The 25,712-nt window shown below is 43.4% G+C and overlaps 1 protein-coding gene across 6 annotated transcripts in view; it reads right to left on the bottom strand.

The window, feature by feature from the left end:
• MEF2A (myocyte enhancer factor 2A) overlaps window positions 1-25,712 on the bottom strand; it is a 108,728-nt gene that overhangs the window by 22,319 nt on the left and 60,697 nt on the right. For 4 of the 6 annotated variants that reach the window (XM_066355701.1, XM_066355706.1, XM_066355702.1 and 1 more), the window contains 3 exons: window positions 24,964-25,154; window positions 18,848-19,051; window positions 1,060-1,197 (listed from right to left, as the gene is read on the bottom strand). In XM_066355701.1, the coding sequence (XP_066211798.1) occupies window positions 1,060-1,197; window positions 18,848-19,051; window positions 24,964-25,017 (396 nt within the window). In that variant the 5' untranslated portion in view covers window positions 25,018-25,154. Of the gene's footprint in view, window positions 1-1,059; window positions 1,198-1,262; window positions 1,395-18,847; window positions 19,052-24,963; window positions 25,155-25,712 lie in introns of all 6 variants that reach the window. The other 2 variants (XM_066355705.1, XM_066355707.1) reach the window with 1 other exon arrangement.

Below are 25,712 nucleotides of genomic sequence, written 5' to 3'. Positions count from 1 at the left end.
GGGGGTCACAGCGGCCTGACGGAGCTGCCCAGTGCAGCCCCACAAGGTCCCTCTGAAGCACTGTCATGGGATGGCTCAGAAAACGGGGCTTTGCAGCCTATTTAAGAAAACCGCTCCCAGGCTCTCTTCCCCAGTCCCCGTGGGGGGAGAAGCATGAGGTCTGTAGGCACTGCTGGCAAGTGGTCAGAGCACCATCACAAAGAGCCCAACCGTGCGCTACCACGATTACAGCAACTATACAAGATAATTATAATTTGAGGCCTTGGCCAGTAGGCTCAGTGATAGAGCGTCCACCAGGCATATTTCCCAGGTTCAATTCCCAGTCAGGGCACACAGGAGAAGCACCCATCTGCTTTTCCACCCCTTTTGCTCTCGCTTCTCTGTCTCTCTTGCCCTCCCATAGCCATGGCTCATTGAAGCGAGTTAGCCCCAGGCACTAAGAAGAACTTGGTTGCTAAGAAATGGAGCAACACCCCAGGCAGGCAGAGCATCACCCCCTAGTAGGCTTGCTGTGTGGATCCCAGTTGGGGCACATGTGGGAGTCCGTCTCTGCCTCCCTTCCTCTCACTGAATACAAAAATAATAATTTTAAAATGCCAAATTTTGTAATAAATCCAACCATTTTATACTTTATAGTCTCAAGGTCTATATAAAGTACATGAAATATTTTTTAAGGGTCATGGGAGGGAGAGAGAAGTCAAATGTACCCTACAGCTAAAATCACTGAAATCCAGAGCTGGACAAGACTATAAAAATTATGCACGCCAACTCAGTCACTGTGAGCATAAGGGACCCGAGGCCAGGGCAGGTAAGGTGCCCTACCCACAGGCACGCGGGGCAGTGAGGACCTGGGTTGGGGTGTTTCTCCTCACTTCTACATTCAAGGCACTGAACATGTATAAGAATAAAACTGCCGAGATCTTATAAAGTTCTACAAAACCGAAACAAAAGCTCTTCCCTTCCTAGCCCTGCTGTCCTGGCCCACTGGGAAAAGCACCCCGATGTGGGGTCAGTCCCTCCATGCACAGGGAAAAGCACAAAGCGGACTGTAGTACTCACTGCGATCTTATGATTCCGCATCATATTATCAAACTCCTCATTAATTTTTTTATACTTCTCTTCTGTGTGCGGGGTGAGCACATAGGAGGTGTCGGGGTCTGGGCTGTCGCAGCCTCTGTGCTCCTTCTTGTTCAGAGCCTAAATAACAAGTTAACAGAGAGGATCAACAAATAAAACGTAGAGGTAAAGCGGAAAGTACTTACAGGGCCTCGTTTGAAAATAAAATCACTCTCTTCAGTTAGTTTGCTGAATCTGTCCTCCGAGAGCGGACTGTGCTCAAAGTAATCGTCAGCATCGGGGCTCTCACACCCATTGAGGCCTTTCTTTCTTAACGTCTGAAATACAATTGGAAAATTCACACACACAGGATACTCACTGGGCGCGAGCTGTCTTGTCAAATGCATTCAGAGAGCGCATACTGAATGGACGACACAGAGCCGCTGACACGGTTTCACATGATCACGAATGCACTCTAATGCCCCCTAATGCCCCGGTAAGGTGGGCTGGGCTATAAGCACAGTTCATGTCGCCACTGTGCATTAAGAGCACAGAAATATCTGCTTGGATTCTTCCTCTCCAGACTTGCAAGAGAACACTAAGACATCACTCATGGCTCTACAGTTACAGCCCCGTCTGAGTAAAGCTTCGTCCCCACTTCTGACAGGCCAGGGAGTGGGAGAACCAAACAGAAATGTATCAGAATGATGCTGGGAGAAGTTAAGACCGTATCTTTATAAAAGGAACATTTTGGCAACTTCCTCTACTGACAGCCCTTCCAGAGTCGTCCCAGTCCCCAGAAACAATGAGCGCAATATCCCAATAATTTCATTCTCAATTTGCTCTGAAGTACTATCATTTCCCTGCGTAACTCTGAAGTATAAAAACCCTAATACTTGTTCTTATGTAGATGACTATGTGTGTGAGTTTACACCTTTTTAAACTTTGTAGAAAAGAGCTCATCGTATGCGTCTTCCCTGCCCCGGTCGTTAGCTCTTTCCATGGGGCTTCTTGTTAATCCACTGACGTGATTTTCTGAAGAATTTTCTCAAATGTCATCAAAGTATCCCCTGGACCAAAATGACCTTTTTTCTTCTTACTAATATTGTAAAAATTCAGTGAACAACTGGTTTTCTAATTTTTTAAATTAAAATCATCATGAAATGACTTGTCCAGTATTTAAACCACGCACTTGACAATCTATAGAATATTAATTTACTTCTAGACTATCTAAAATTTTAAAATCCTGATGGGTCTTATTTCAAAGTAGAATAACTCGGTTCAACAACTTAAATTGCTTTGAGATTTGTGGATTTTCCAGCCAACCACAGAGAAGATTTAGGAAGTAAAAATTTTCCTGGCAAGCTCGTTTAATTAGGAAATGGTTTAATCAACAGACTAATACTAGATAATGTCATTAATAAATAATTAGTTTAATTAGATTTAAGGTATATTTTAATTCATAATAAATCTTGTTACCTTTTAAGACAATACAATACTTACAATAATTATAAAAGCTTATTTTACTCTTTTCTTGACAAAAGTAGAAAGTAAACACAATCCATTAAGATTTGAGAATTTTTCTTCATTTCTCTAAAGTTAAAATTTCACTTTAGTAAATTTGATGTTTTCCAGGAATCCTGAAAAATCATTAGTAGCGATACATGTCAGCTTCACAACTGACCTGGTAAGCAGTGGGGACCCCAGAGCCTGACCCCCAGCATAGCACACCCTGCGTCCACTCCCCGCACCACCCACGGCCGGGTTCCACGGCCTCATTGGTCACAGGGACCTACATGCCCTTAGCCGTCACAGCCCTGCCGTGCAGAACTATGGGTGAAGACTGCGCCCTCCCCACTCGCGCACAGCTCCACACGCTGCCACCTCAGTGGCGGCGTCAGCACACAGGACGCTAGCGCACAAGCTCTCGAAACCGGCCGGCCCTGGGAACACAGCAAGTACACACAGATTTTCCATGAAGTCGTTGGTTTCTTCTCGTCTAAAGTCTCCACGTGTTCTCTCCCATATTCACAGACCTTCACACCAGGAAATGCCTAGTCTTGCACTCCCACTAACAGCAGTAACCAAGCACGCACCTCTGAACGTTTTTTAATTACAGAAGGCAAAGAGTATGGCCTTTGTTGATAATCACGCACTTCTGTCCCAGCACAGGAGGGTTAACCCCGCATGTCCCCGGGAGGAGACGCGGCTCAGGCACCAGCAGCCCTGCCTGCCCTCACTCCGGGCGGGAATGTGGGCCTCTATCAGCCCCGCAGATAACAGGCTCATGTACCCCTGCTGGACAGCCAACTTGTGTCTCCTTATCACGAGGACATGAAGAGTTGTTCTGAGGGCTCAACTTCCATAAAAAGGCCTTTTCTGTCTTCTTTATCATCACGCACGGCATAGTAGTGGGAGTTTCTCCTGTGTCACTGTACTAACAAGTGGAATGCTGTCATCTGTTAACAAGGCCAGGCGAGGGGCACAGGAAGCAGGCTGCCTCCGGGGTTTTCACCTGCTCCGGCAGCCGCCTGAGAACACTTGCTGGACGGAGACCATGAGAGACGTCACCACTGCAGGGAGTCTGTGTGCGGGTAGGAGAGGTCACCGGAGTCACGCACTGTGCACGCCCCGGGGCTATTCCCGATGCCCAGAACGCTCCCCTCTGAAGTGAACCGACTTCAGAAGGACTCCGCTTGTGTGACTTGACTGTCCATGTGACAGTCTCAGTGCCATCACTGCAAGCTCAAGGGGAACCTCAACTGTGCCAAAATGATTTCAACTTTCAGCAGCATATACCGTTTAGGTTGATTTATCCTAGAGGCTTTTTTCTTAAATAATTATATTCTGAAATACACATTACAAAACACACACTGCCTCGGGGATCTACTGTGATGAGCAGATAAGTTATTCATCACTTCAAGCTGACTTGATACAACTTGTTCTGTGTCTTTAATATCAGTGTTCTCAATCTTTTCTCCCACTGAGACGTAAAAGGCTGGGGATTCTGTTCTGATCATAAAAAATGGTCAATGGGATAAAGACCCAGAACGTTAATAGTTTCCACATAAAGACCGTCAGCTGTGCCTCGGGGGGACTCGTCATGCAAACCGGGCGGTGGTGGCTCTCAGAGCTGGGCCTTCGGGAAGCCAAGGCCTCCGCCCTGCCGGCCGCCGGTGCCCTCTGCCCACTCTGTTCATAAATCCCCCTTTAGCCTGAGCTATGTAAAATGGATTTCTATTCCTTACAATCAAAGAAACATTAGGAAGAAAACTGTCCTAATCCTTTAGGTCACAAATTAATAGCCTCCTTGTCTAAGTCATGAAGTCCCAAAACAAGTCGGGCTGGTGCCCCCACAACCCAGAGTGCAGACCCTCCAGAAAGGGCCCCAGACCCGGAAGTAAGATGACTGAAAATTACTTACTGTTTTAGACCAAAGGTAATTGATTCATCATGGGACACACACCACTAAAGGCCTCTCAAGTCAAATGTTTACTATTCTATTTACAACATATTAGCAACCTTTCAATTCAGGAAGAGGTGCAGACCTGGGTGCACCCTGCCGCCAGCCCCAGGACCTCCGCCCCGGGGTTTCCATGAAGACATCCAAAAGAAAAAGGGAGGGTGGGGAGGGGACGGGAAGGGAGACTTGAGGCAGCAAGAACAATGCTGTCTACTTTATGAATACACCCAGGTTTTCTTTGACACAATACACTTAAGAAACATACTTCAAAATAAATCATAAATTAAAGAGGGGCAGTTAACTTAATATTTCTTTTACCTTAGTCTCTCCTCAGCATGAAATAAGATATATCTGATCTAAGAACTGATCAGCAAAAAATAATGTATTTAAACATTTTAGATACATTTGTTCTCCATTAAGGATATACATACACACACATACAACTCTGGTGTTTGTGCTCACAGTAAGGAAATCTAGTATTCAGGATATTTTTCATTATAAATATGTTTAAATAAATATTTATATGAAGCATGAAGTAAGCTATGTGGTATCAGAACTGATAAAAATCCCAGGGCACTGGCATCTTCTGGACTCTTAAGATACGCTGGTAAATTCTGGGTCCGGGAGTCTGTACTGCCCAAGTGTTTACCAGAGACCGTGCCTGACAGGGCTGCTCTCAGCTACCGCCTGCAATGCACTGAAATGTTCTTTAAATATGCTCAATGCTGGACCAATTGTCTAATTCCATTCAAAACTTACAGAATCACAGCACTCAGAAGTAAAACTGTGGAACTGAAAGTTCTCAAATGGTAGACATGCTCATCAAATGATAGAGCTCATCAGTTCAATAAATCCAAAGCATCGCCACCTCCCCACGCCCCCACCCCCATAGATCTCATTCGTGAGGCAGCTGAGCAGAACCGCTCTGTGACTGTGACCATGACAGAGGGCTGAGTGGCCGGCACCCTTCTAGCCCGAGGCAGAAGGAGCGCTTGTGAAGGAAGGGAGTCAGGTCTTAAGTTATAAGAAACCTAGACTATTAGGGTTTTGTTAAATGAGAAAAGGTCTTTTTCTCCATTTTTAATCATTGTTTCCAACTTTTAAAGATCATTCTTATACTTCCTAGACATGTTGAAAATACATAAGAACATTTTAAATTTGTAAAATAAACATAAAGAAATATATATATATATATATATATGTATATAAAACAATGATTATAAAGTGAACAACAGTAAGTCTAGTTGCATCAAAAACCAGACCAGAACCAAAACCCTCCATGTCTGCCTCAATCCCACAGCCCTCTCCAGGTAAGTCCTCCTAACTATGGGATGACACCTTCCTAAATTTTCTTTATAAGTTTACCACAGGCATACATATCCCTAACGATATGACTTAGCTTTCCTTATTGTTAGATGTTACCTGAATGAAGCATACGCAATAGACTATCATGTTGAGCCTCTTTATATGCAGCGTATCACTGTCTGCTGCCTCTCTCATTGATGAGAGCCAGCCCCGGGGCTGCATATAGCTCATCTTCACTGAATACGTATTCCCTCCTATGGGGGAAAGCCATCCCTCTACCATAGACCGACCACTGAAGTTGCTCCAGTCCAGGGCCACTATAAAAACAGTGTTAGGTGCAATTCTGCAGATCTGCACACATTTCTCTAGGATACACTCATAGAAGTGGAACTGTTAGTTTGTAAATGTGTTAGTCTTCAGTTATACTAGACAATGCCAAACTGGTTTTTAGGAGTCGTATCAACAAACATTCCTCCCCACAGTGAGGACTTAATTGTATGACGTTGATAACTAGAAATGAAGCATATGTCCTATCTCCGGGACATTTGCGTTTTCTCTTTCATGAAGTGCCTGTCAGGTCCTCTGCCAAGTTTTCTACTGGGCTGTCTCTTGCTCTTACTGCTTTAGAGTCATTTTTTATTTGTGACCAACATAAGCTCTTTACTAATTTTCTGTACTGTAAAAACCTTTGCCCATCCTGTGGCAGGTTGTTGTTTTTAACACTTGTCTTTAGATGAAAATGGGCTCTTAATTTTAACAGACCAAAATTTACCAATTTCTCCCTTGACAGTTTTCCCTTATGGTAGCAATTTCTATGTCCTGTATAAGAAATCCTTCCCTACCCCAACATTATGAAGACAAGCTCCTATGTTATCTTCTACAAAGTTTTTCATTGTTGCCTTTCCCATTTAGGGTTATGACTTCCGTGGGCTCCTCAGAATGCCGCACTGCGTGGCTCTGCAGCGTGGGAATGTTCAGGAACGCACATGCATTACAGCAGAAGAGCACTTGTTCTTTCCTTAGAGCACGGCCCATACCCCCACTTAAACCTCCATTCCCCAAGCAAGACAGCATCCTTCTCCATACAAGCCTCGATGGCACTAAAAACTTATCGTACTTAAGAGATAGCAGTCTATTTTTAAAAGCTATAAACTTTTTTAAAAATGCTGACTGCTACCAGATCAGTCTTCTTGTAACAATTACTGGTCCCTTTAAACCTCAACCAGCTGCGCGGGGCCCACCAGACAATGCGACATGACATGCCGCAGGCAGTGTTCAAGGCGTTCTGCAACACCACCTCCCAGTCTTGTCTCCTCTCCGTATTGCTCCTCCCCACAAACTCTGCACAGGAACCTCGTGTCTGATGTCTATAGTGTAAAGTAAATACAGAAGTTTTAGTTTTTCCCATATGCATATCCAATTTTCTTGGCACCATTTAATGAAAAGACTTTCATTCTCATTAATGTACCTTGTTACTTCTGTCAACCATTAATTAACCATAGGTGTGGCTATTTCTGAGCTCTCTATTCTGTCCCATTGATCTGCACATCTATCCCTATGCAAACACCAAACTGTGTATTGCTGTAGCTTTATGGAGTGTCCTGGAGGCAAAGCATTTGGCTAGGAGAAGCCCATCGGTAACTCCCATCCCCTCTCCTCCACCCCGACAGTGCATCGGGAGTGGGTGTGAAGGCACGCAATCTAAACCAGTATTATCAGAACTAATTCTCAGACTTTTGCTGGGAATTCTGGGACAGAGCTCATCTCTGATGCTGTCTATCAGTGCTCAACACTATGGCACCCCTGCTGCACATGTGGCCACCTAAATTATAATTAATTAAAGTAAAAGATCCAGTTCCTCAGTCGCTACTACCCCTGGCCGACGGCTGCCATGCTGGACAGCACAGAGAGAGAACACGTCCATCCTCACAAAGTGCTGTGGAACCGCGCTGCTCAGAGGACACTGTGCCAGACCCAGGCCGGGGTGGCCACTGCCCACACCAGGTAGCCGGCACCAGGATGAAGCACATGCCCAAGGGCGGGCGGGCACCGGGCACCTCCTCTGCAGAGACAAGCTCTGCCACACTACTGGGTAGTCCATTACGTGACATAACAAATCCCTATATCAGAGACCGGTTTCACTCTGGTCTTCCGTTGCTTACAACCAGAACAACCTGGCCAACATGGAAGAGTTCACGCATGCTTTCACATACATCAACTCAGCCACAAACCCCACAGGTTTAGTACTTCAATATGATTCTCTCTCCCCATTACACGCGGAGGACCTGGGGCCATAAACATTCAATAAATAACTGGTTAGTATAGCCAAGAAATGCTAATTATAATACTAATTATATAAACTGACTTTGAATTACTATTAAGTGACTATCAAATAATAGGAGTTGAGAATGATAATACCTTTCACAAACCAGCTGACCAACTACCTATACCTTTATTCTCTATCACCCTACAGAGCAAAGCTGATAGGTTTTCTATACCGCAAAGCAACAACTATTTTTACAAACTTAACTGAACAAATGTGGAAAAGAGCAATAAAATATTTTAACCCTTTGAGTACAAGTTTTTTTCATGCTCGCTGACCCCTGGAAGTGAGATTTTTTCCCAAAATGAAATTAGTTCCAGTTATAGTTTTATTAACTTAAAATCATGTTTGTTTGATAACTAATTTATGGAAACAAGAAGAATATACATTTGCCTTTTCTTAATGTTGCTTTCCACATTTTAAAATAAACTGATCGTACTCTGGAGGGTCAGGAGGCACGAGGACGTACGTGAACATTTGTACTACTCAAAGGGTTAATTAATATTATGGGATAATCCTATATGAACACTGATAGTGTAATAAAAGCATGGTGAATTTTAAAATTCCTGTACAAATACTATTTGCTATTTCTAAGTTCTTTTTGTATAACATAAATACTCTTTGAGATTGTCAAGACAGATTCTGGAAATGACAACTCAAACCCAGAAATTACCAAAAAAATAATAAATTAGTTATATGGAAAAAACTTTTTATAAAAACAGAGCATGACAGAAAAATATTCTCCATTGAATTACAAGAGGTAAATTCCAATATAAATAATCAAGCTTTGGTTTACTAGACACAAGCATGTGGCTTTTTAACAAAGTTTTAATCAATAACTTCAAAACCAATTGAAAAGTTTACCTTCTGACATTTTACTGCTAATGAATTAAAATAAGAACTACATGAAACAGTCTTTGAGTAAAGAAATATCATCACACATCAGGATGCCTACATAGGAGTCTTCATAGACTATCCTTAGGATGTACTAGCATCAAAGCACACATTAGAAGTTGTGAATCAACGCCTTGGCTGGGTCGCTTGGCTGGACGGAGACACTCCCCATTCACCAAGGTTGCAGGTTCAATCCCCAGTCAGGGCACATACAAATCAACCAATGAATACATGAAACAAGTTGATGTCTCTCTCTCTCTCTCTCTCTCTCTCTCTCTCTCTAAAATCAACAAATAAAGAAAAAGTATTATTTAAAAGAAGTTGTGAATCAACCCACCAAACAAAATTATAAAGTTCACACTACCATTTGGAATTGTTTACAGGCATGGCGCTGATTATATAATTATAAATTAAAAAGTAGAGTTACAACTAATCCATGCCAAGAAGACACTCTCTTTCTTTAGATTCCTAAATAATTTCAGAACTAAGCTACAAAAATAACTTCAAAATAAATATGAAAACTATATAGCTATCTGCTTAATTTTAAACCGTGTGTTTGAAAAGAATGCATGTCTGCATTAATGAGGGAACTGAAATATCCCTTAGACTAGGTGTAGTCAACATTTTTATACCTACTGCCCACTTTTGTATCTCTGTTAGTAGTAAAGTTTTCTAACCGCCCATCAGTTCCACAGTAATGGTGATTTATAAAGTAGGGAAGTAACTTAACTTTATAAAATTTATAAAGCAGAGTTACAGCAAGTTAAAGCGTATAATAATAATTACGTACCAAGTATTTTATTTTTTTTTAATTTATTCATTTTTAGAGAGGACAGAGAGAGGGAGAGGGAGAGAGAGAGACAGAGAGAGAGAGAAGGGGGTTGGAGCTGGAAGCATCAACTCCCATATGTGCCTTGACCAGGCAAGCCCAGGGTTTCGAACCGGCAACCTCAGCATTTCCAGGTCGACGTTTTATCCACTGCGCCACCACAGGTCAGGCAATTACCAAGTATTTTATGTCGGATTTTCGCTAAGTTTTGCAGAATAAATCTTTATAAAACAACTTACTATAGTTAAATCTATCTTTTTATTTATACTTTGATTGTTCCGCTACCACTCACCATGAAAGCTGGAACGCCCACTAGTGGGCGGTAGGGACCAGGTTGACTACCACTGCCTTAGACTATATATATCTCACTTTCCAGGCACACAGACATTGTTTTGCATGCAGTAAGTACCCCGAATTTTTGCTCTAAATGAGCTTGTAGCTCTAACTGTAATATAATGTATACATGCTGAGTGATTCATCTTTGGTGGGAAACATACAAAAATCTTGGGATTGCAAGTGTCTTGAATCCTTTTGAAGCCTATCCAACAAAGGGACTTACCAATTAAGATAATAAAATAACCAACACATCATCTTGTTAAAAAAAGCAACAGAAATATAAGCCAGTTACCACTATAGTCCCAGTGTCTGGCACAATGTCTTGTATACAGTACGATAAACACCAATGCAAATAAAATAAAATAAAAAATGGACAAATAATGCATTTTATTCAATATTTTCACCCTTTCTCTTTAACCCCTTCCAAGAAAAATTACAATTCAAATCTAACAGTTTAAAGCTCGGAAAGTACAAGAGAGTAACTTAGGCAGCTAGTCTATCAAGTTGTTGAATAAATACTGAATAAATATAAATAAAATCTTAAAATATATATATATATATTTTTTTTTTTTAGAGAGAGAGAGACGCGGAGAGCAGGAAGCATCAACTCCCATATGTGCCTTGACCAGGCAAGCCCAGGGCTCTGAACCGGCAACCTCAGCGTTCCAGGTCCACGCTTTACCTACTGCGCCACCACAGGTCCTATTGAGTTCTTCCAATAGCGACCCAGACCTTCAGGAGAGAGTCGGCTCATATACACTTCTTTGGGACCTGGTTTACTTCCCGGGTCTCGGCTAGTTCCACTCTTCACGCCCTATTACAGCTATACTTAGCAGACCTAACCTCTATAAAATAACTCTCATATCCTATTTCCCACATAAGCACCCCCCCCCCCCACCTAGAACAGCTTTATTCTACCCCTTTCTCCTCTCCAATCCTATCTTTTAAAGGACTCGTGTGATGGTGTCACCTCTAGAGGAAGTTCTCTCTGACCACCCTCCCAAACCTCTGCACCCGCCTGCTCTCACTGGTCAACAATCTGGCCAATGTATCAGAGAACTTCCAGATAAAAAAGAAAAACTTATCTGATCATCAGTACTAAACACTCAATCTTTGATATCTAGAGACATAAAAAGGACACATAGGTATTTGTCAATAATCACAGGAGAGGCATCACAGAAATGTAAGCTATAAGTGACATGTGTCACCCCTTCCCCCCAAGATCACCTACTCATATATCAACATCAATCTCTGATGGAGAAGAATGTGACCTCAAGAAAATTGAAATCACACATAGAGATGCATAGTTCCTGATAAGAAGCACATAATGACAACCACTGATTGTGGGATGAGTAATAATATTCAAACAGAGCAAATGACAGTCGTGAGTGAAAACTGCAGAAGCCTGGACGGCTGTGTGAGGTGCTGATTGGACACGTGGGCGGGGCCGCGAGGAGGGCTGCCCCACCCAGTGAGTCACCAGGCTGTGCTCAGGCTCAGGAATACAGGAGCAGGGCTGGAGGTGGAGGAAGCTATCTCGTGTGCCCAAGTCTCATTATTCCCCCTCCCCCACATCCCACTGCAGCCCTGTAAAACATTAGGCCAGCCTCTTAACACCCCCCTGTCCACCCAGGTCCTCATATGTAATGCAGGCTCATAAAGGTTCTCTGAGAACGTCACAGTACTGTCGTGAAACCCTGACATGCTCACACCTCCAGTTCTTTAAGGTCAGGACCAGATAAGCTCAGGAGACAGTCACTTATCTTCCCTTCGCTCAGCTGAGGAGCTGCAGTCCATCTCCCTCACACCCTCGGACCCCTAAGTGCACTCACAGCAGTCCATGCAACCATGCAGAATTGAACTGAAAGGTATCTATTTAGAAACGTATCCCTACTTTGCAATTCACAATATTGGGATACTGTTTTGGATTGCTTTTAGAAAGATCTTGAAAAGTAATTTCTGCCTGCTCACTGCCTGAAATTATTTCAGAAGATATCCCCAGGAATAAAAGTATTTTGAAAGCTGGCTAACAACAGCCAGGCGCCTTCACATTCACCTGAAGCTATCAGCCTGAAGCCTGCTGCATGCAGGGCAAGTTAATTCAAGTTCATATGGGGCGGGTCTGAGGTGGGGCCCAAAACTTAGATTTCAAGTAAGTTCTGTGGTGATGCCGACACCTCTGGTCAGGTACAACACTTTGAGAATAGCTGATTTTAAATAATGTATTCCTGGAATGATCGCTTTTATTACCACCTGTTTTTATGTCTTATATTGATTTCCTTAAGATACATCTTATGTTAATTTGGAAATAATATCATATTATTTCTAAATTTATTTGTAATTTGAAAGTAGGCAAGGATTATTAAGACTCCAAAGAGCAGATTTTTTTTAGAATCTAAATTGTCATCATCTTACTTCATTCTTCACTGTGCCTCAGTTTCCTCCCTGTGAAGTGGGCTCAGCAGAGGAATGTCATAAGGTGACAGAAATATAAGCCCTGGGGAGAGTACCAGGTCATATGAAGTACTTGATAAAAGTTATCTATTATTCTTATCACAATCATCCTCACTTAGTATCCATTCATTACTGAGAAAATCTTACTCCCACTTGCTACATGTTACACATGACTGGTACAGGCACAGAATCTAATCTATCGACGGTGCAACAGTCCAGAGCGCCAATGGCGTCCATAAATGGGGGACCAGGCGAGAGGCGACGTCCAAGAGCAAGGTTCTAACTGCAGCTCAGCCGCTAAATGCTACGTGACTCAGCACAAGTCGTACACACTGGGTACACAAGTCATCGTCCCTGCTTCTGAAAAAGCTTACCTTGGATTTGAAGACCAAATGAGATCATGCAAGTCAAAATGTTTAAGTACCATCTATTCCCACAGGGAACAGAATACCTCTACTTGGGAAACTCACGAGATATTAACAAGAGGGATGAGTGGACGCTGCCCTTGTATCTCCGCCCTTAAATGGCAGCGCAGGATCTGACCCCCCACATAAGCTATTTATTGATCTTCAATGCCACCAAGTCACAGCTATTTAAAAAATACTGAAATATTTGAAACATTAAATATTGCTGCAAAGCAAAAAAAAAAGAATATGAAAGTATTTTCAGGCATTTATTGTGTAGCAGCTGCTTAAATCCTCACTCTATATAGCATAATATTTATTTTGACACAGAACCCTTCTATTGGTTCTGGGCTTTTACTTAGTATAAATTAAATATATACACACATACATATTAAGTAATGGCAACTGACCGGCGATTTTCATTTCTACTTTCTAGGACTCCTAGGATGTATCGCATGTTCTTCTACAATTGCATAATACAACTCACCAGTTTTAAATCTTAATTTACTGAAAACTTGGGGTTATAACATTTTTTGTACACTTCAATTAAATTACTACTTTCTATAGGACCAAACAAAAGTTTGCCACATTAAGTGTATCAATGCTTAACAACATGAAAGTATACAATGTGTATCTTTGGTGATCTTTGCATAATGCCTAATAAAAAATAGGAAATAAAGTAATGAAACTCATTTTTTGTAAAAAGAAAAAAATATATATATATATACACACACACATTATATATATATATACATTCCTTAAAAAGCAGTGTATAAACATTTTCAAATAAGATGCCATTTTATTTATTTATGTATGTATGTATGTATGTATTTTTAGATTTTATTCATTTTAGAGAGGAGAGAGAGAGAGAGAGAGAGAGAGAGAGAGAGAGAAGTGAAGAAGCAGGAAGCATCAACTCCCATATGTGCCATGACCAGGCAAAGCCAGGGTTCTGAACCAGCGACCTCAGCCTTCATTCAGGTCGACTCTTAATTCACTGCACCACCACATGTCAGGTCAAATAAGATGTCATTTTAAACACAGCATGATGTTCTCCATTTCAAAGACATCCTGGGATGAAGGCTATTCTAGAGTTTATCTTAATGACAACCTAAGTTACTAATGTGTAAGTTTCTATCTTCATACATTTAGTTTTCTCAATGTGGGTGGCATGTATTGATACATCCTACAAGACACTCAGACCTTCTTTTAAAATACCTAAGTGCCACTTAAAATATGTAAATGTTATTGATTTTTAAAAGGCTACATACAAATAACTTGTTATCAGCCATCATTGAAATGTTAAAGTTGATTAAAAAAAATTTTTTTTTTCTGAAGCTGGAAATGGGAGAGACAGTCAGACAGACTCCCGCATGCGCCTGACCGGGATCCACCCGGCAAGGGCGATGCTCTGCCCCTCCGGGGCATCACTCTGCCAAGACCAGAGCCACTCTAGCGCCTGGGGCAGAGGCCAAGGAGCCATCCCCAGCGCCCGGGCCATCTTTGCTCCAAAGGAGCCTTGGCTGCGGGAGGGGAAGAGAGGAAGGAGGGGGGTTGGAAAAGCAAATGGGTGCTTCTCTTATGTGCCCTGGCCGGGAATCGAACCCGGGTCCCCCGCATGCCAGGCCGACGCTCTACCACTGAGCCAACCAGCCAGGGCTGATTAAAATTTTTTAAAGCTATAGTTTTAAAATACAGGTAAATACGCAACACAAAAGAGCAAAGATAGACACCCTTCTGCCAAGGGTTTCTAACACCCATGGTTAAAACCTGAAAGGTGGATAAATATGTCATGTCTGTCTTTCTCTGTTTATCCTCACAATACTCAAATAGCAACAACTGCACTCTGTATTTCCTGCGGTGCCCCCAGAAACACGCCAGCCTTGCTCCCACAGCCATGGGCTCTGCCAAGGGGCTGACAACACAGGACACCGCCCCCTCTCCTCACAGTGCGCCCCACAGGGCTTGTGTGCGGGACACGGCAGACACACACCTACAGAAGACCCCATCTCAATATAGTCAACTCTGTCAAAGGGCATTTGGTGGTAAGAGGGAAAGTAAAACCCTGCTGCTATTAAAGACTAACACACACGTAACAGGAAATGGGTGCATCCAGGCGAGAGGCCCCGGGAAAGCCGCTCCGGAGTTTTCAGGCAGATTCCCTGTTAAACGTACTGCACAGGGACACACACACACACACACACACACACACACACACACACAAGCATCACTACGGCTGTGTATGTGCCTCCATTTAATGCTCATGTGCTCGACACACGAGATGGCCAGAGAGCCTAGACCATCATACACCACCACATTAGAAGTTTACAGGTGTAAAATCTTCGGTTAGAAAAGTCGATCCTTGTGGTTTACAAAACTCCGGTAGAAAGAACAGCCTGGGCTTGGTTAGGGCTCTCTCCACACACCCCTGTGCAAGCCCACGGCACACAGGAGCCCCTCACACAGTCTTCTCAAATGCATCAGTGGACATCGGAAAGTGTGCTTCTGGTTGCTACAACTGTTTGAGAGGAAACTACACAAAAAAGGAAAAAATACTTATCCTAGTATTCTAAAAACATCTGAGTGAGATCTCTGTAAAGCATGTTAAAAAGTGTCTGACCCATAGGAAGCTCAATATAAGTATTTATTATTGCTCTTGCCTGGTAAACTTCGTCTAGCTCACAACACTGTGTGTAGCTGCATTAACATCAGCTGTGATCCCACTGATACAAGAACTCAGCTACTCACTCACTACTGTGGGGCTGTGATTATATCACCTTATATGTGGGAGACAGTATCTCACAAGTGTAACCACCACTGTCTTACAATATAACAAAGGCTAACTCAGTAAGTCATTAACATACCAGAAAGGAGAATTAAGTCTTATAATTTATTCTAACGTAACAAATTAATCCCTTATAACCAACTGTACCTTCTATCCACTAAGTTTATGTAATTCAGAACTTCATAAAAACCTACTACAGTAGTAAGATTTGTGTTCACATATGAGTATTTCAATTATAAAGAAAATAATCAAAATCCCAATTGGTAACTGGGCTGCACAAGTTTTCCTCCATACTGAAGCAGACTGTAATATGGGAGACTGCTAAAAAATGCTTGGGCTGGCCCTGGCCGGTTGGCTCAGCGGTAGAGCGTCGGCCTGGTGTGCGGGGGACCCGGGTTCGATTCCCGGCCAGGGCACATAGGAGAAGCGCCCATTTGCTTCTCCACCCCCCCCTTCCTCTCTGTCTCTCTCTTCCCCTCCCGCAGCCAAGGCTCCATTGGAGCAAAGATGGCCCGGGCGCTGGGGATGGCTCCTTGGCCTCTGCCCCAGGCGCTAGAGTGGCTCTGGTCGCGGCAGAGCGACGCCCCAGAGGGGCAGAGCATCGCCCCCTGGTGGGCAGAGCGTCGCCCCTGGTGGGCGTGCCGGGTGGATCCCGGTCGGGCGCATGCGGGAGTCTGTCTGACTGTCTCTCCCCGTTTCCAGCTTCAGAAAAATACAAAAAAAAAAAAAAAAAAATGCTTGGGCTCTACTCTCTGATCACAACAGAGGTGAAGACTAAGGGAGTTTCTTGAAAATTCTGTAATGACTGAATCAAACTATATTCATCTTCTCTAGAAAAGTTAGCCCTGGCTGAATGGCTCAGCGGCAGAGCATCGGCCCAGCGTGTGGAAGTCCTGGGTTTGACTCCTGGTCAGGGCACACAGGAGAAGCGACTATCTGCTTCTTCACCCTTCCCCTTCACTCCCTCTCTTGCCCTCTCCCTCCTTCCCTCCCTCCCTTTCCCTCTCTCTCTCTCTCCTCCTCCTGCAGCCATGGTTCAAATGAGCAAGTTGGCTCCAGGTGCTAAGGATGGCTCCATGGCCTCACCTCAGGCACTAAAATAGCTCGGTTGCTAAGCAACAGAGCAGTGGCACCAAATGGGCAGAACATCAGCCCCAGACCGGGGTTGCAGGTGGATCTGACTGGGGTGCATGCGGGAGTCTGTCTGCCTCCCTACCTCTCTTTTGATTAAAAAAAAGAAGAAGAAGAAAAAGAAAAGTTAGCTTTAGGTTGTGCAAAGTACCCACAACTTCAAGGGCCAAGAGCAAAACGGATCCCATAAAGGAACACAGTAGTTAGGGTTAAGAAGGGGCTTGCTGCCTCCCATGGTGCAACCAGCTTAAACATCTATTTGTGACAGTATTAAAGTCAACTCTATTTCTTTGTTTGACTTAAGGCAGTGCAACTTTGTAAAAGAAATAGAGATTTCAAAATTAAGGTATTTTAAACTAAACCCACCAGGGATACTCCCCATTTCAAGGCAAGTCAGTTACAAAGTCTTTTATAAAGCTCACCTGAATGGTGATCCCAAATTTACAAAATTATGATTCAAAGTTCATTCTGTAAGAGGGCGAAAGACTACTGAAAAGTTCATACTGCATGTCAGTGATAAGGTATACCAAAAATGCTCAATGACATAAAATAATTTACAGTTCATCTAACTGTGGTAAGGGGTCTGGCTAAAGATGTAACCATGTAGTGTAACTGAAGCATTCAACCAAAGCCCAAATGAGAACTTCATACACATCTCAGGCGAGTTCACAGTAGGAAGCCACTTAAATACAACTGGGCAAATCCAACAACAGAGATGAGTCCTCACTGTGATTATGCTATACTTTTTCTTCTCTTTCAGACAATTGATTAACTGTTAGAGAGTAACAGAAGTACTCTTTTAATACAAGTAGCAGAATTTTTTTTTTTGCAGTAACAATTACTGTCCAAAAAGGCATAACTAAGACAGCTACGGTTGAAAGATATAGGGTACATTTAAAACTCATTATCGAACTATGATATAATCTGTGGAGACGTTAAGATTCCTACACAAAAAGTATCTTTATATTAATTTCAATTACTTGAATAAAATCTAGATTGGAACTTCATTTCTTGTTCCATAGTTAGTTAGGCATCACTCACATGGTTTCAGTACTGTAACCAAGGAAATACCTCATTTACTGAAATAGGTTTGCAATATTACAGAACTAAGCCCAAGGGTATAAAAATAATTGAGTAAAAATGAAGCAGAATTGCTAAATATAAACAAAAGACAGAAGTAAAGATTAGCTATTAGAAATACACATGGCAAGTTACCTTTCATGAGATTTTGCAAGAGAAAAGAATTAAAGGGGAAGCATATTGGGTTATCCTTTTTAAGGTTTTCTTTTTAAACACTATTTCTGAATAGATAGAAATCACTCTAAAAACATCCTTTTTCTTTCTTTTCAGGCAGTTAGGCTGGCAGGATTATAAGCGATACCGCAGGGCAGCGGACAGAGGAGAATGGGACCTCCTGCTCCCGCTGCTAACGCACAATTCATAAAACAAGTATTATTCATCCTGTTTTCTGTCATTTCATTCGAGTTTAGAGTTGTGGGCAATGACTGACATAATGAAATAACTAAGACACTAAAACTGTCACTTTGTCCTGTCAAAAGTGATCATGGTTTCTTAGAATACAAATTTTAAAAATCATAAAGTAAGTAATCATAGAGGAAATGCCATATATTCTATAGCTACATGGTACAACAGCCTAGTGTATTCTGCCCAATAAACAGGCCGAAATATAGGATATGTTTATAAGGTAAGTGGTTCATCACAAAGCAGCAATCAGACCTAAGGAATGCTTCAGAAAAGAGGTACACCCATAGCTGATCTATAGGTCGGAGGAAAGAGCAGTCTGACACTGAAGGCACTGAATGGGAGACATCATTACCGCCCACAGTGCGGTGGGCGGGAGCGTTACCTCGACAATGTCGGAGTTGGTTCTGCTCTCGTGGGGCTCGTTGTACTCGGTGTACTTGAGGAGCACCTTGTCCATGTCAGTGCTGGCGTACTGGAACAGCTTGTTGGAGCTGTTGAAAATGATGAGCGCGATTTCACAGTCACAGAGCACGCTGAGTTCGTAGGCCTTCTTCATTAACCCAAACTTTCTCTTTGTAAAGGTGACCTAGCCAGCCAAAGGAAAATGGGCATGTTTATTAAAAGCATTAGTGGTTCTTGCAAGCAGGCTGCCTGAAAACGAGTCTTCTTAACTGAAGCTTTCAAAGGTGGAGAAGGTTCCTCCCCTGCCTGCCGCAGGACCACCGGCCCACGGGCGTCCTGCGTCTCCAGGGCTCTGGCAGCAGGATCCAGAGGACATTCCTTAATCCCTGGCGGCCACTGCGCTGCAAAAAGTGAAGAACCAGAGGAGACAGCTGACCGGTGGCCCTTACCCTCTAGCCTTATCTCACTGTTGAATTTAAAAGTCCGTGAGAGACACGGTTTCTAGTCTAGCATGTAAAGGAGTTTGGGAGTTGCCACTCCAGCCTAATAACAAGTCATAAGCCGACAAAACAAAGTAACAGCTCTTCTCAGATCCCTCAGAGGACTGAAGTCACAGGGCAACTTTGGTCTACAAAATCAGAAGCAGTACCAGAGGAGGAAGACCGGAACTACAATTAAGAAAATGCCTAGAAGCTAAAGGCTCCGGAGGACCCAGTCTTAGGGGGACATGCCCACACTTCTGTGAGTTTTACTGCCCTCTGGTCCTCTGGGTCCTGTATCAGGTCCTACCGATAAAGCTCAGAGAAGATCCCCTTGGGCTTCCAGTGGGAAGGGGGAAGTAGCCATTCGAAACAGGCCAGAGCACTCCGCTCCTAACAAGGCCTGCCCTGGGACCTATCCTCCCCAAGCCTGAGGGGAAGGGAACCACCGGCTCCAGTTCCCTCCAGCCATCCTGGTCCCCTGGAGGTGGCGGTGGGGACCACAAAGCCCTCACAGTGCACGGTCCACATCGCCCTAAAGACGGAGTCCTGATCACGGGGTACAGGTCACTTCTCGCCCCCACACCACACCACCACATCACTAAAGGCCTGTTCCTGTGGCTCCTTTTACCCGGGGCATCTTGTCTGACTTTTGACAAAAAAACTACAGGGCATTCTAGGGCCAGAAACACAACTGAATCCACAGAGCAAGCACCCGATGCAGGGTTGGATACAGCAGAAATCTGACTGTATCTGGGGACCATCAGACCAGTAATTCAAAACAACTATGACTGACATGCGAAGGGTTCTAATGGAAAAAGTAGACAACATGCAACAGCAGGTGAGCAGAGAGACAGGAATTCTAAAAAAAAAAAAAAATGTTTTTTTCTAAATGCTGGCAATGAAAAAACACTAACATAAATGATGGGTCTTTGTCTTTGATGGGTTCATGAGCAGGCTGAAAACTAATAAGGAAAGACTCTCTGAGCTTGGGGATATGTCAACAGAAATTGTGAACACCACAAGGAGAAGAAAGAAATAACAGAAGAAATATTTGAATCAATAACATTTGAGAATTTCCCCAAATTAACATCAGACACCAAACCACACATCTGGGAAGCTCAAAGAACTCCAAACAAGATAAATGCAAACAACAACCAACCAAAAAAAACCCCTCTCAAAACCCAAAAACAATACCAAGGTATATTATATATAAACTATAAAAATCAAACAAAAAAAAAAAATCTTGAGAAGCCTGAGGGGAGAATGCCTTACCTACAGAAGTGTGAGTAGACGAATTACTTCCAGCTTCCTCAGAAACTGCAGTGAAGGGGGGAGCAGAGGGCTATGTTTAAAGTGTCCAAGGGAAAAACCCACCAACCTAAAGTGCTGTCTCTTGAGAAATCACACTTCAAAAGAAACCAAGACTTTCTCAGACAAATAAAAATTGAGGAAGTCCACTAACAGTAGACCTGCCGTGAAGAAATGTTCAAAGAAGTTCTTTAGAGAGGAGAAAAACACAGACCACATACACCAAGCTACGTAAATAAGAGTATCAGATGCTCTTTTCTGTTATTTTTAATTGACCTAACAAGTAACAGCTTCTTTAGAATAATAGCCATGGTAACAAAAAAAAAAGGTACAAATTGCTAAATATCAAAAATAAAAGAGGGACATCATACACTCACATCCAGAGACATTAGAAAGGTAATAAAAGAACAATAAAACATTCTATACCTACAGATTTAATAATGTAGATGAAGAGACCCATTCTTTGAAAGACACAATCTGCCAAAACTTACACAAGAAGGACTAGGTCTAACCTGACAGTCTGTTATTGGATCAATAACTGATAAACTTCTAAAACAGGAGGCTCCAGCTGGAGAATTCTACCGCACATTTCAGAGATCGTACCCGTACTCTCCAGTCTCTCCCAGACGACAGAGCAGAACCCCGTACCTGTGGGTCTGCTTTATGAGGCGTTAGTTACCCGTGGTCAACTGTGGTCTGAAAATATTAGGTGGAAGATTCCAGAAATAAACAATTCATAAGTGTTGTTTTTCTTCATTCTTAGGCTAGGGTTAGGCTTAGTGTTAGGATTGGTGCAAGGAAAAGAATAAACAACACGTTAGTTTTAAATCGGGCACTCTTCTAAGTCGCACAGTGAAATCTCATGCTGTCACCTGGGACGTGAGTCTCCGTTGTCCAGCATACCTGTGCTGTGCGTGCTACTCGCCCATTAGTCTTTCAGCAGCCATCTGAGCTGTCAAATCCACTGTCCTGGCATCGCAGTGCTTGTGTTCAAGTGACCTATTTTACTTAATAATGGCCCCAAAGCACACGTGTGATGCTGGCAATGTGGACCTGCCAGAGACAGGCTGGCCAGTGCATGCTCTAAGTGAAAAGGTGGGCGTGAGCAGGAAAAGCACAGTACACGCAGGGGGGCGCATACATTGCATAGTCTTAGGTGGCCACTGGGGCTTGGAAGGTACCCCCATGGATAAGGGAGAACTTTCTGAACTGACTGTAGCTTAAGATAAGACCATTCTGCCTAAAAGATTAGACATAACAAAATAAGATACAAAGCAGGAAAAGAATCATTTAGAGTCTACATTTTGCCTCAACTTTAAAGTTTTTAATTCGGTGTTTATGGCTGTCACAGACCTTCCTTTTAGACATCAAGTTTTATAAGACGTCTGGTTCTAACTGTTGAGTTAGGGCGGCAGGCTCCATCGTTTTCACAGGTCATTTTCTTCATTTATGAAGCTGCACTGCTTGGGCCGGTTGGCTCAGTGGTAGAGCATCGGCTCGGCGTGTGGAAGTCCCAGGTTCGATTCCCAGTCAGGGCAAACAGAAGAAGTGCCATCTGCTTCTCCACCCTTCCCTCTCTCCTTCCTCTCTGTCTCTCTCTTCCCCTCCTGCAGCCAAGGCTCCACTGGAGCAAGGTTGGCTCGGGTGCTGAGGATGGCTCCATGTCCTCTGGTTCAGGCACTAGAATGGCTCCGGCCTCAGCAGAGCAACGGCCCAGATGGGCAGAGCATCGCCCCATGGTGGGCATGCCGGGTGGATCCTGGTCGGGCACATGCAGTAGTCTGTCTGTCTGCCTCCCCACCTCTCACTTTAGAAAAATACAAAAAAAAAAAAAAAAGCTGCAACTTAACTTTCCTGCACCCTTCCCTCTGATCACGTGGAGTTCTCTCTACTGGTGGTGCAGTCTCTCTGCATGTTAAGGTCTCTCCCACCTTAAACCCCATCTCTATGGGGTGATGAGCGCTCTACTTCAATGCTGCTCCCTAACAAACTCTATTTAACATGCACACTGCATGTATTCATGAAGTGGGTTCCCATGCCTCTTTTTTTTTTTCATTAAGTGAGAGGTGGGGAGGCAGAGACAGACTCCCACACGCACCCCGACTGGGAACTACCCAGCAAGCCCCCTATCCAGCAGCACTCTGCCCACCTGTGTCTGCTCCTCCATTGCTCAGCAACCAAGCTATTTTAGCACCTGAGACGGAGGCCATGGAGCCATCCTCAGCACCCAGGGCCAACTCACTAGAATCATTCAGAGCCATGGCTGTGAGAAGGAAAGACAGACAGAGAGAGAGAGAGAGAGAGAGAGAAGGGGAGGACTGGAGAAGCAGATGGACACGTCTTCTCTGTGCCCTGACTGGGAATCGAACCCGGGACTTCCACATGCTGGCCGACACTCTACCATTGAGCCAACTGGCCAGGGCCTGCATGCCTATGCCTCCTCTGCATGTCAAAACCCTTTGTTCTGTGGAGATTTGGAAATGTACTTGCCTTCTTGCTGAGAATCCTTCCTCGAATTAGGGAATGGTTACTTTATCGGTCTTCCCGAGTGTCTCACCTGTGGGTGGCCCTGCCGCGTGAGCCTCTCACTGTAGCTGTAGAGCCCTCCCGAGCCGGAACCGGGGCTCCTCATTCACTCCGCAGGCAGCCCTCGCCGCTCCCCCCCCCGACCTCACTCCCAGCTGCTCGTGAATGACACCGCATTACCAGGTGAGCTGCGACTCAGATGTCGCAGAACACGTTTTTAGTGCTATTCTGTTCCTGGTAAGCTCCCAGAAACCAGCTGTTCTGAAAACATCTCCTGATAAGGAACTTGTCCAGAGATGGCATCTCTCCCTCCTCCATCTGCTTTGCATAGTTCATTTACATAACCTGGGAAATCGTTTTTACTTCTTTTCTTTAAACCAAGGGGTTGACAAAATTTCCCTTAAAGAGCCTGAGAGTAAAGACTTTAGACCTAGGACCACAAGGTCTCTGGGCTGACTATCAACTATGTTGCTGTATCATGAAAACAGTCACAGACAGTATGTAAGCAAACAGGCATGGCCGTGTTCTAGTATTGGGCACACAGGAGAAGCAACCATCTGCTTCTCTACCCTCCCCCTTTCCCTTCTCTCTCTCTTTTTTCTCTCTTTCCCTTTCACAGCCATAGCTCAGTTGGACCAAGTTGGACCTGGGCACTGAGAATGGCTCCATGGCCTCCACCTCAGGCACTAAAGTAGGCTGGTTGCTGAGCAACAGAGCAGCAGCCCCAGATGGGCAGTGCACTGCCCAGTAGGGGGTTTACTGGGTGGATCCCAGTCAGTGAGCATGCAAGAATCTCTCTGCCTCCCCACTTCTCATTTAAGAAGTAAAGAAAATGAACAACATATAAAAACAATGTACAGGATATTAAATACATGATGATAAATCTACACAATGGATGGAGGTGGTAGAACTGTGGTGATTTTACTTTTCTTCTTACTTATGTTTTTTGTAATTAACACATCATTTCTGAAAAAAAAGTTTCCTTAAAGCACATACTAAAAAGCAAAACTTGATAATTTCCAAAATATTTAATTTAGTACAAAAATAAAAAATATTTAGACTTGAAATTATATTTTTTTATTAAGAGAGAGGCAGGGCAGCAGAGATAGACTCATGCATGTGTCCCAATCAAGATCTACCTGGCAAACACCCTACCAGGCGATGCACTGCCTATCTGGGGCCACTGCTCCACTGCTCAGCAACTGAGCAATTTTAGGGCCTGAGGTGAAGGCCATGGAGCCATCCTCAACGCCTGGGGCCAACTTGCTCAAATCATTTGAGCCATGGCTGTGGGAGAAGGAGAGAGAGAGAAGAGAGAAAAAGGAGAGAAGAAAGAAGAGAGAGAGGAAAGAGAGAAGGGAGTGAGAGAGACAGACAGACAAGACACACACACAAGGAGGTGTAGAAGCAGACTGTCAATTCTCCTGTGTGCCCTGACCGGGAATTGAATTTGGGACTTCCACACGTAAAGCTGACACTCTACCGCTGAGCCAACTGGCCAGGGCCAAATGAGACTCATGGAACCCACTGCTTTTTTTTTTTTTTAATTCATTTGAGGTGGAGGGGGGGGTAGAAAAGGGGGAGAGGAGCAGGAAGCATCAACTCTCATATGTGCCTTGACCAGGTAAGCCCAGGGTTTCGAGCCATCGACCTCAATATTCCAGGTCAACACTTTATCCACTGCGTAGACTTGAAATTAAATTTAAGAAAAAGCCAACCACTTTAACCTAAGCCCTTTTATAAAAAACACCTCAACGGGATCAATGAAAAGGCTCATTACCTGCCGGTTCCTTTCGTCCATTATGCGCGTGATTTGTATTTTCTTCCGCCCCATCTTCAGTCACCTTTCCTTCCTTACAGTCCAAACGTTTAATTCACGAGTTAGTTCTCTCCAATACCCCAAAGCATTGTACACAACTTCTTTATTTCAGCTTCTACTCCAAGGGCTACAGCTGAAATTTTCTCTACGATCTAAAAGAAAACACAAATTAGACAATTTAAGTTCTATAAATTTGCAAACCATGAAAATGTTATACTAATTTCAAACCTGCTTTTATGCTGCACATTGACAGCATTAGTAGTTGAAATTTTCGGTTATATAAAGTTAGTAAATAAGTTAGAGCCTTATGAATTTTACCCCTAAAATCTCTCTTGAATCTTTCTATGTCTCTAGTTCTGGCAAAATGAGTGCAATTGTCACCTTTGAGTTTTGTGCAATGCCCAAGAGCCAACACTTGGGAGATCCTTCAATGTATCAGACACTTTTCTAAACATCTGATACATTTTAACTCATTTACCCCTAACTGCAATCCTAGTCAGTTATAACTACCATCCCATTTTATAAATACGGTTACAGAAGAAGCACGGAGGTAATAGCTATAAGTGTGTCCAAGGTCACACAGCAAGAGGCGTGGCTTAGAACAGGAACTCAGGGAGTCAAGATCCATAGCTTCTCCTCTTTAATATTATAAAATATCCTAAAAACTTCTGATGGCCTCTATGTCAAACGATAAACTAAAAACCTGGATA

The sequence above is a fragment of the Saccopteryx leptura genome, chromosome 13 (genome assembly GCF_036850995.1).
Source record: "Saccopteryx leptura isolate mSacLep1 chromosome 13, mSacLep1_pri_phased_curated, whole genome shotgun sequence".
In the NCBI taxonomy this organism is placed as follows: domain Eukaryota; kingdom Metazoa; phylum Chordata; class Mammalia; order Chiroptera; family Emballonuridae; genus Saccopteryx; species Saccopteryx leptura.
Note: the sequence above shows the minus strand (reverse complement) of the source record. Positions and strands in the feature narration are given on the sequence as shown.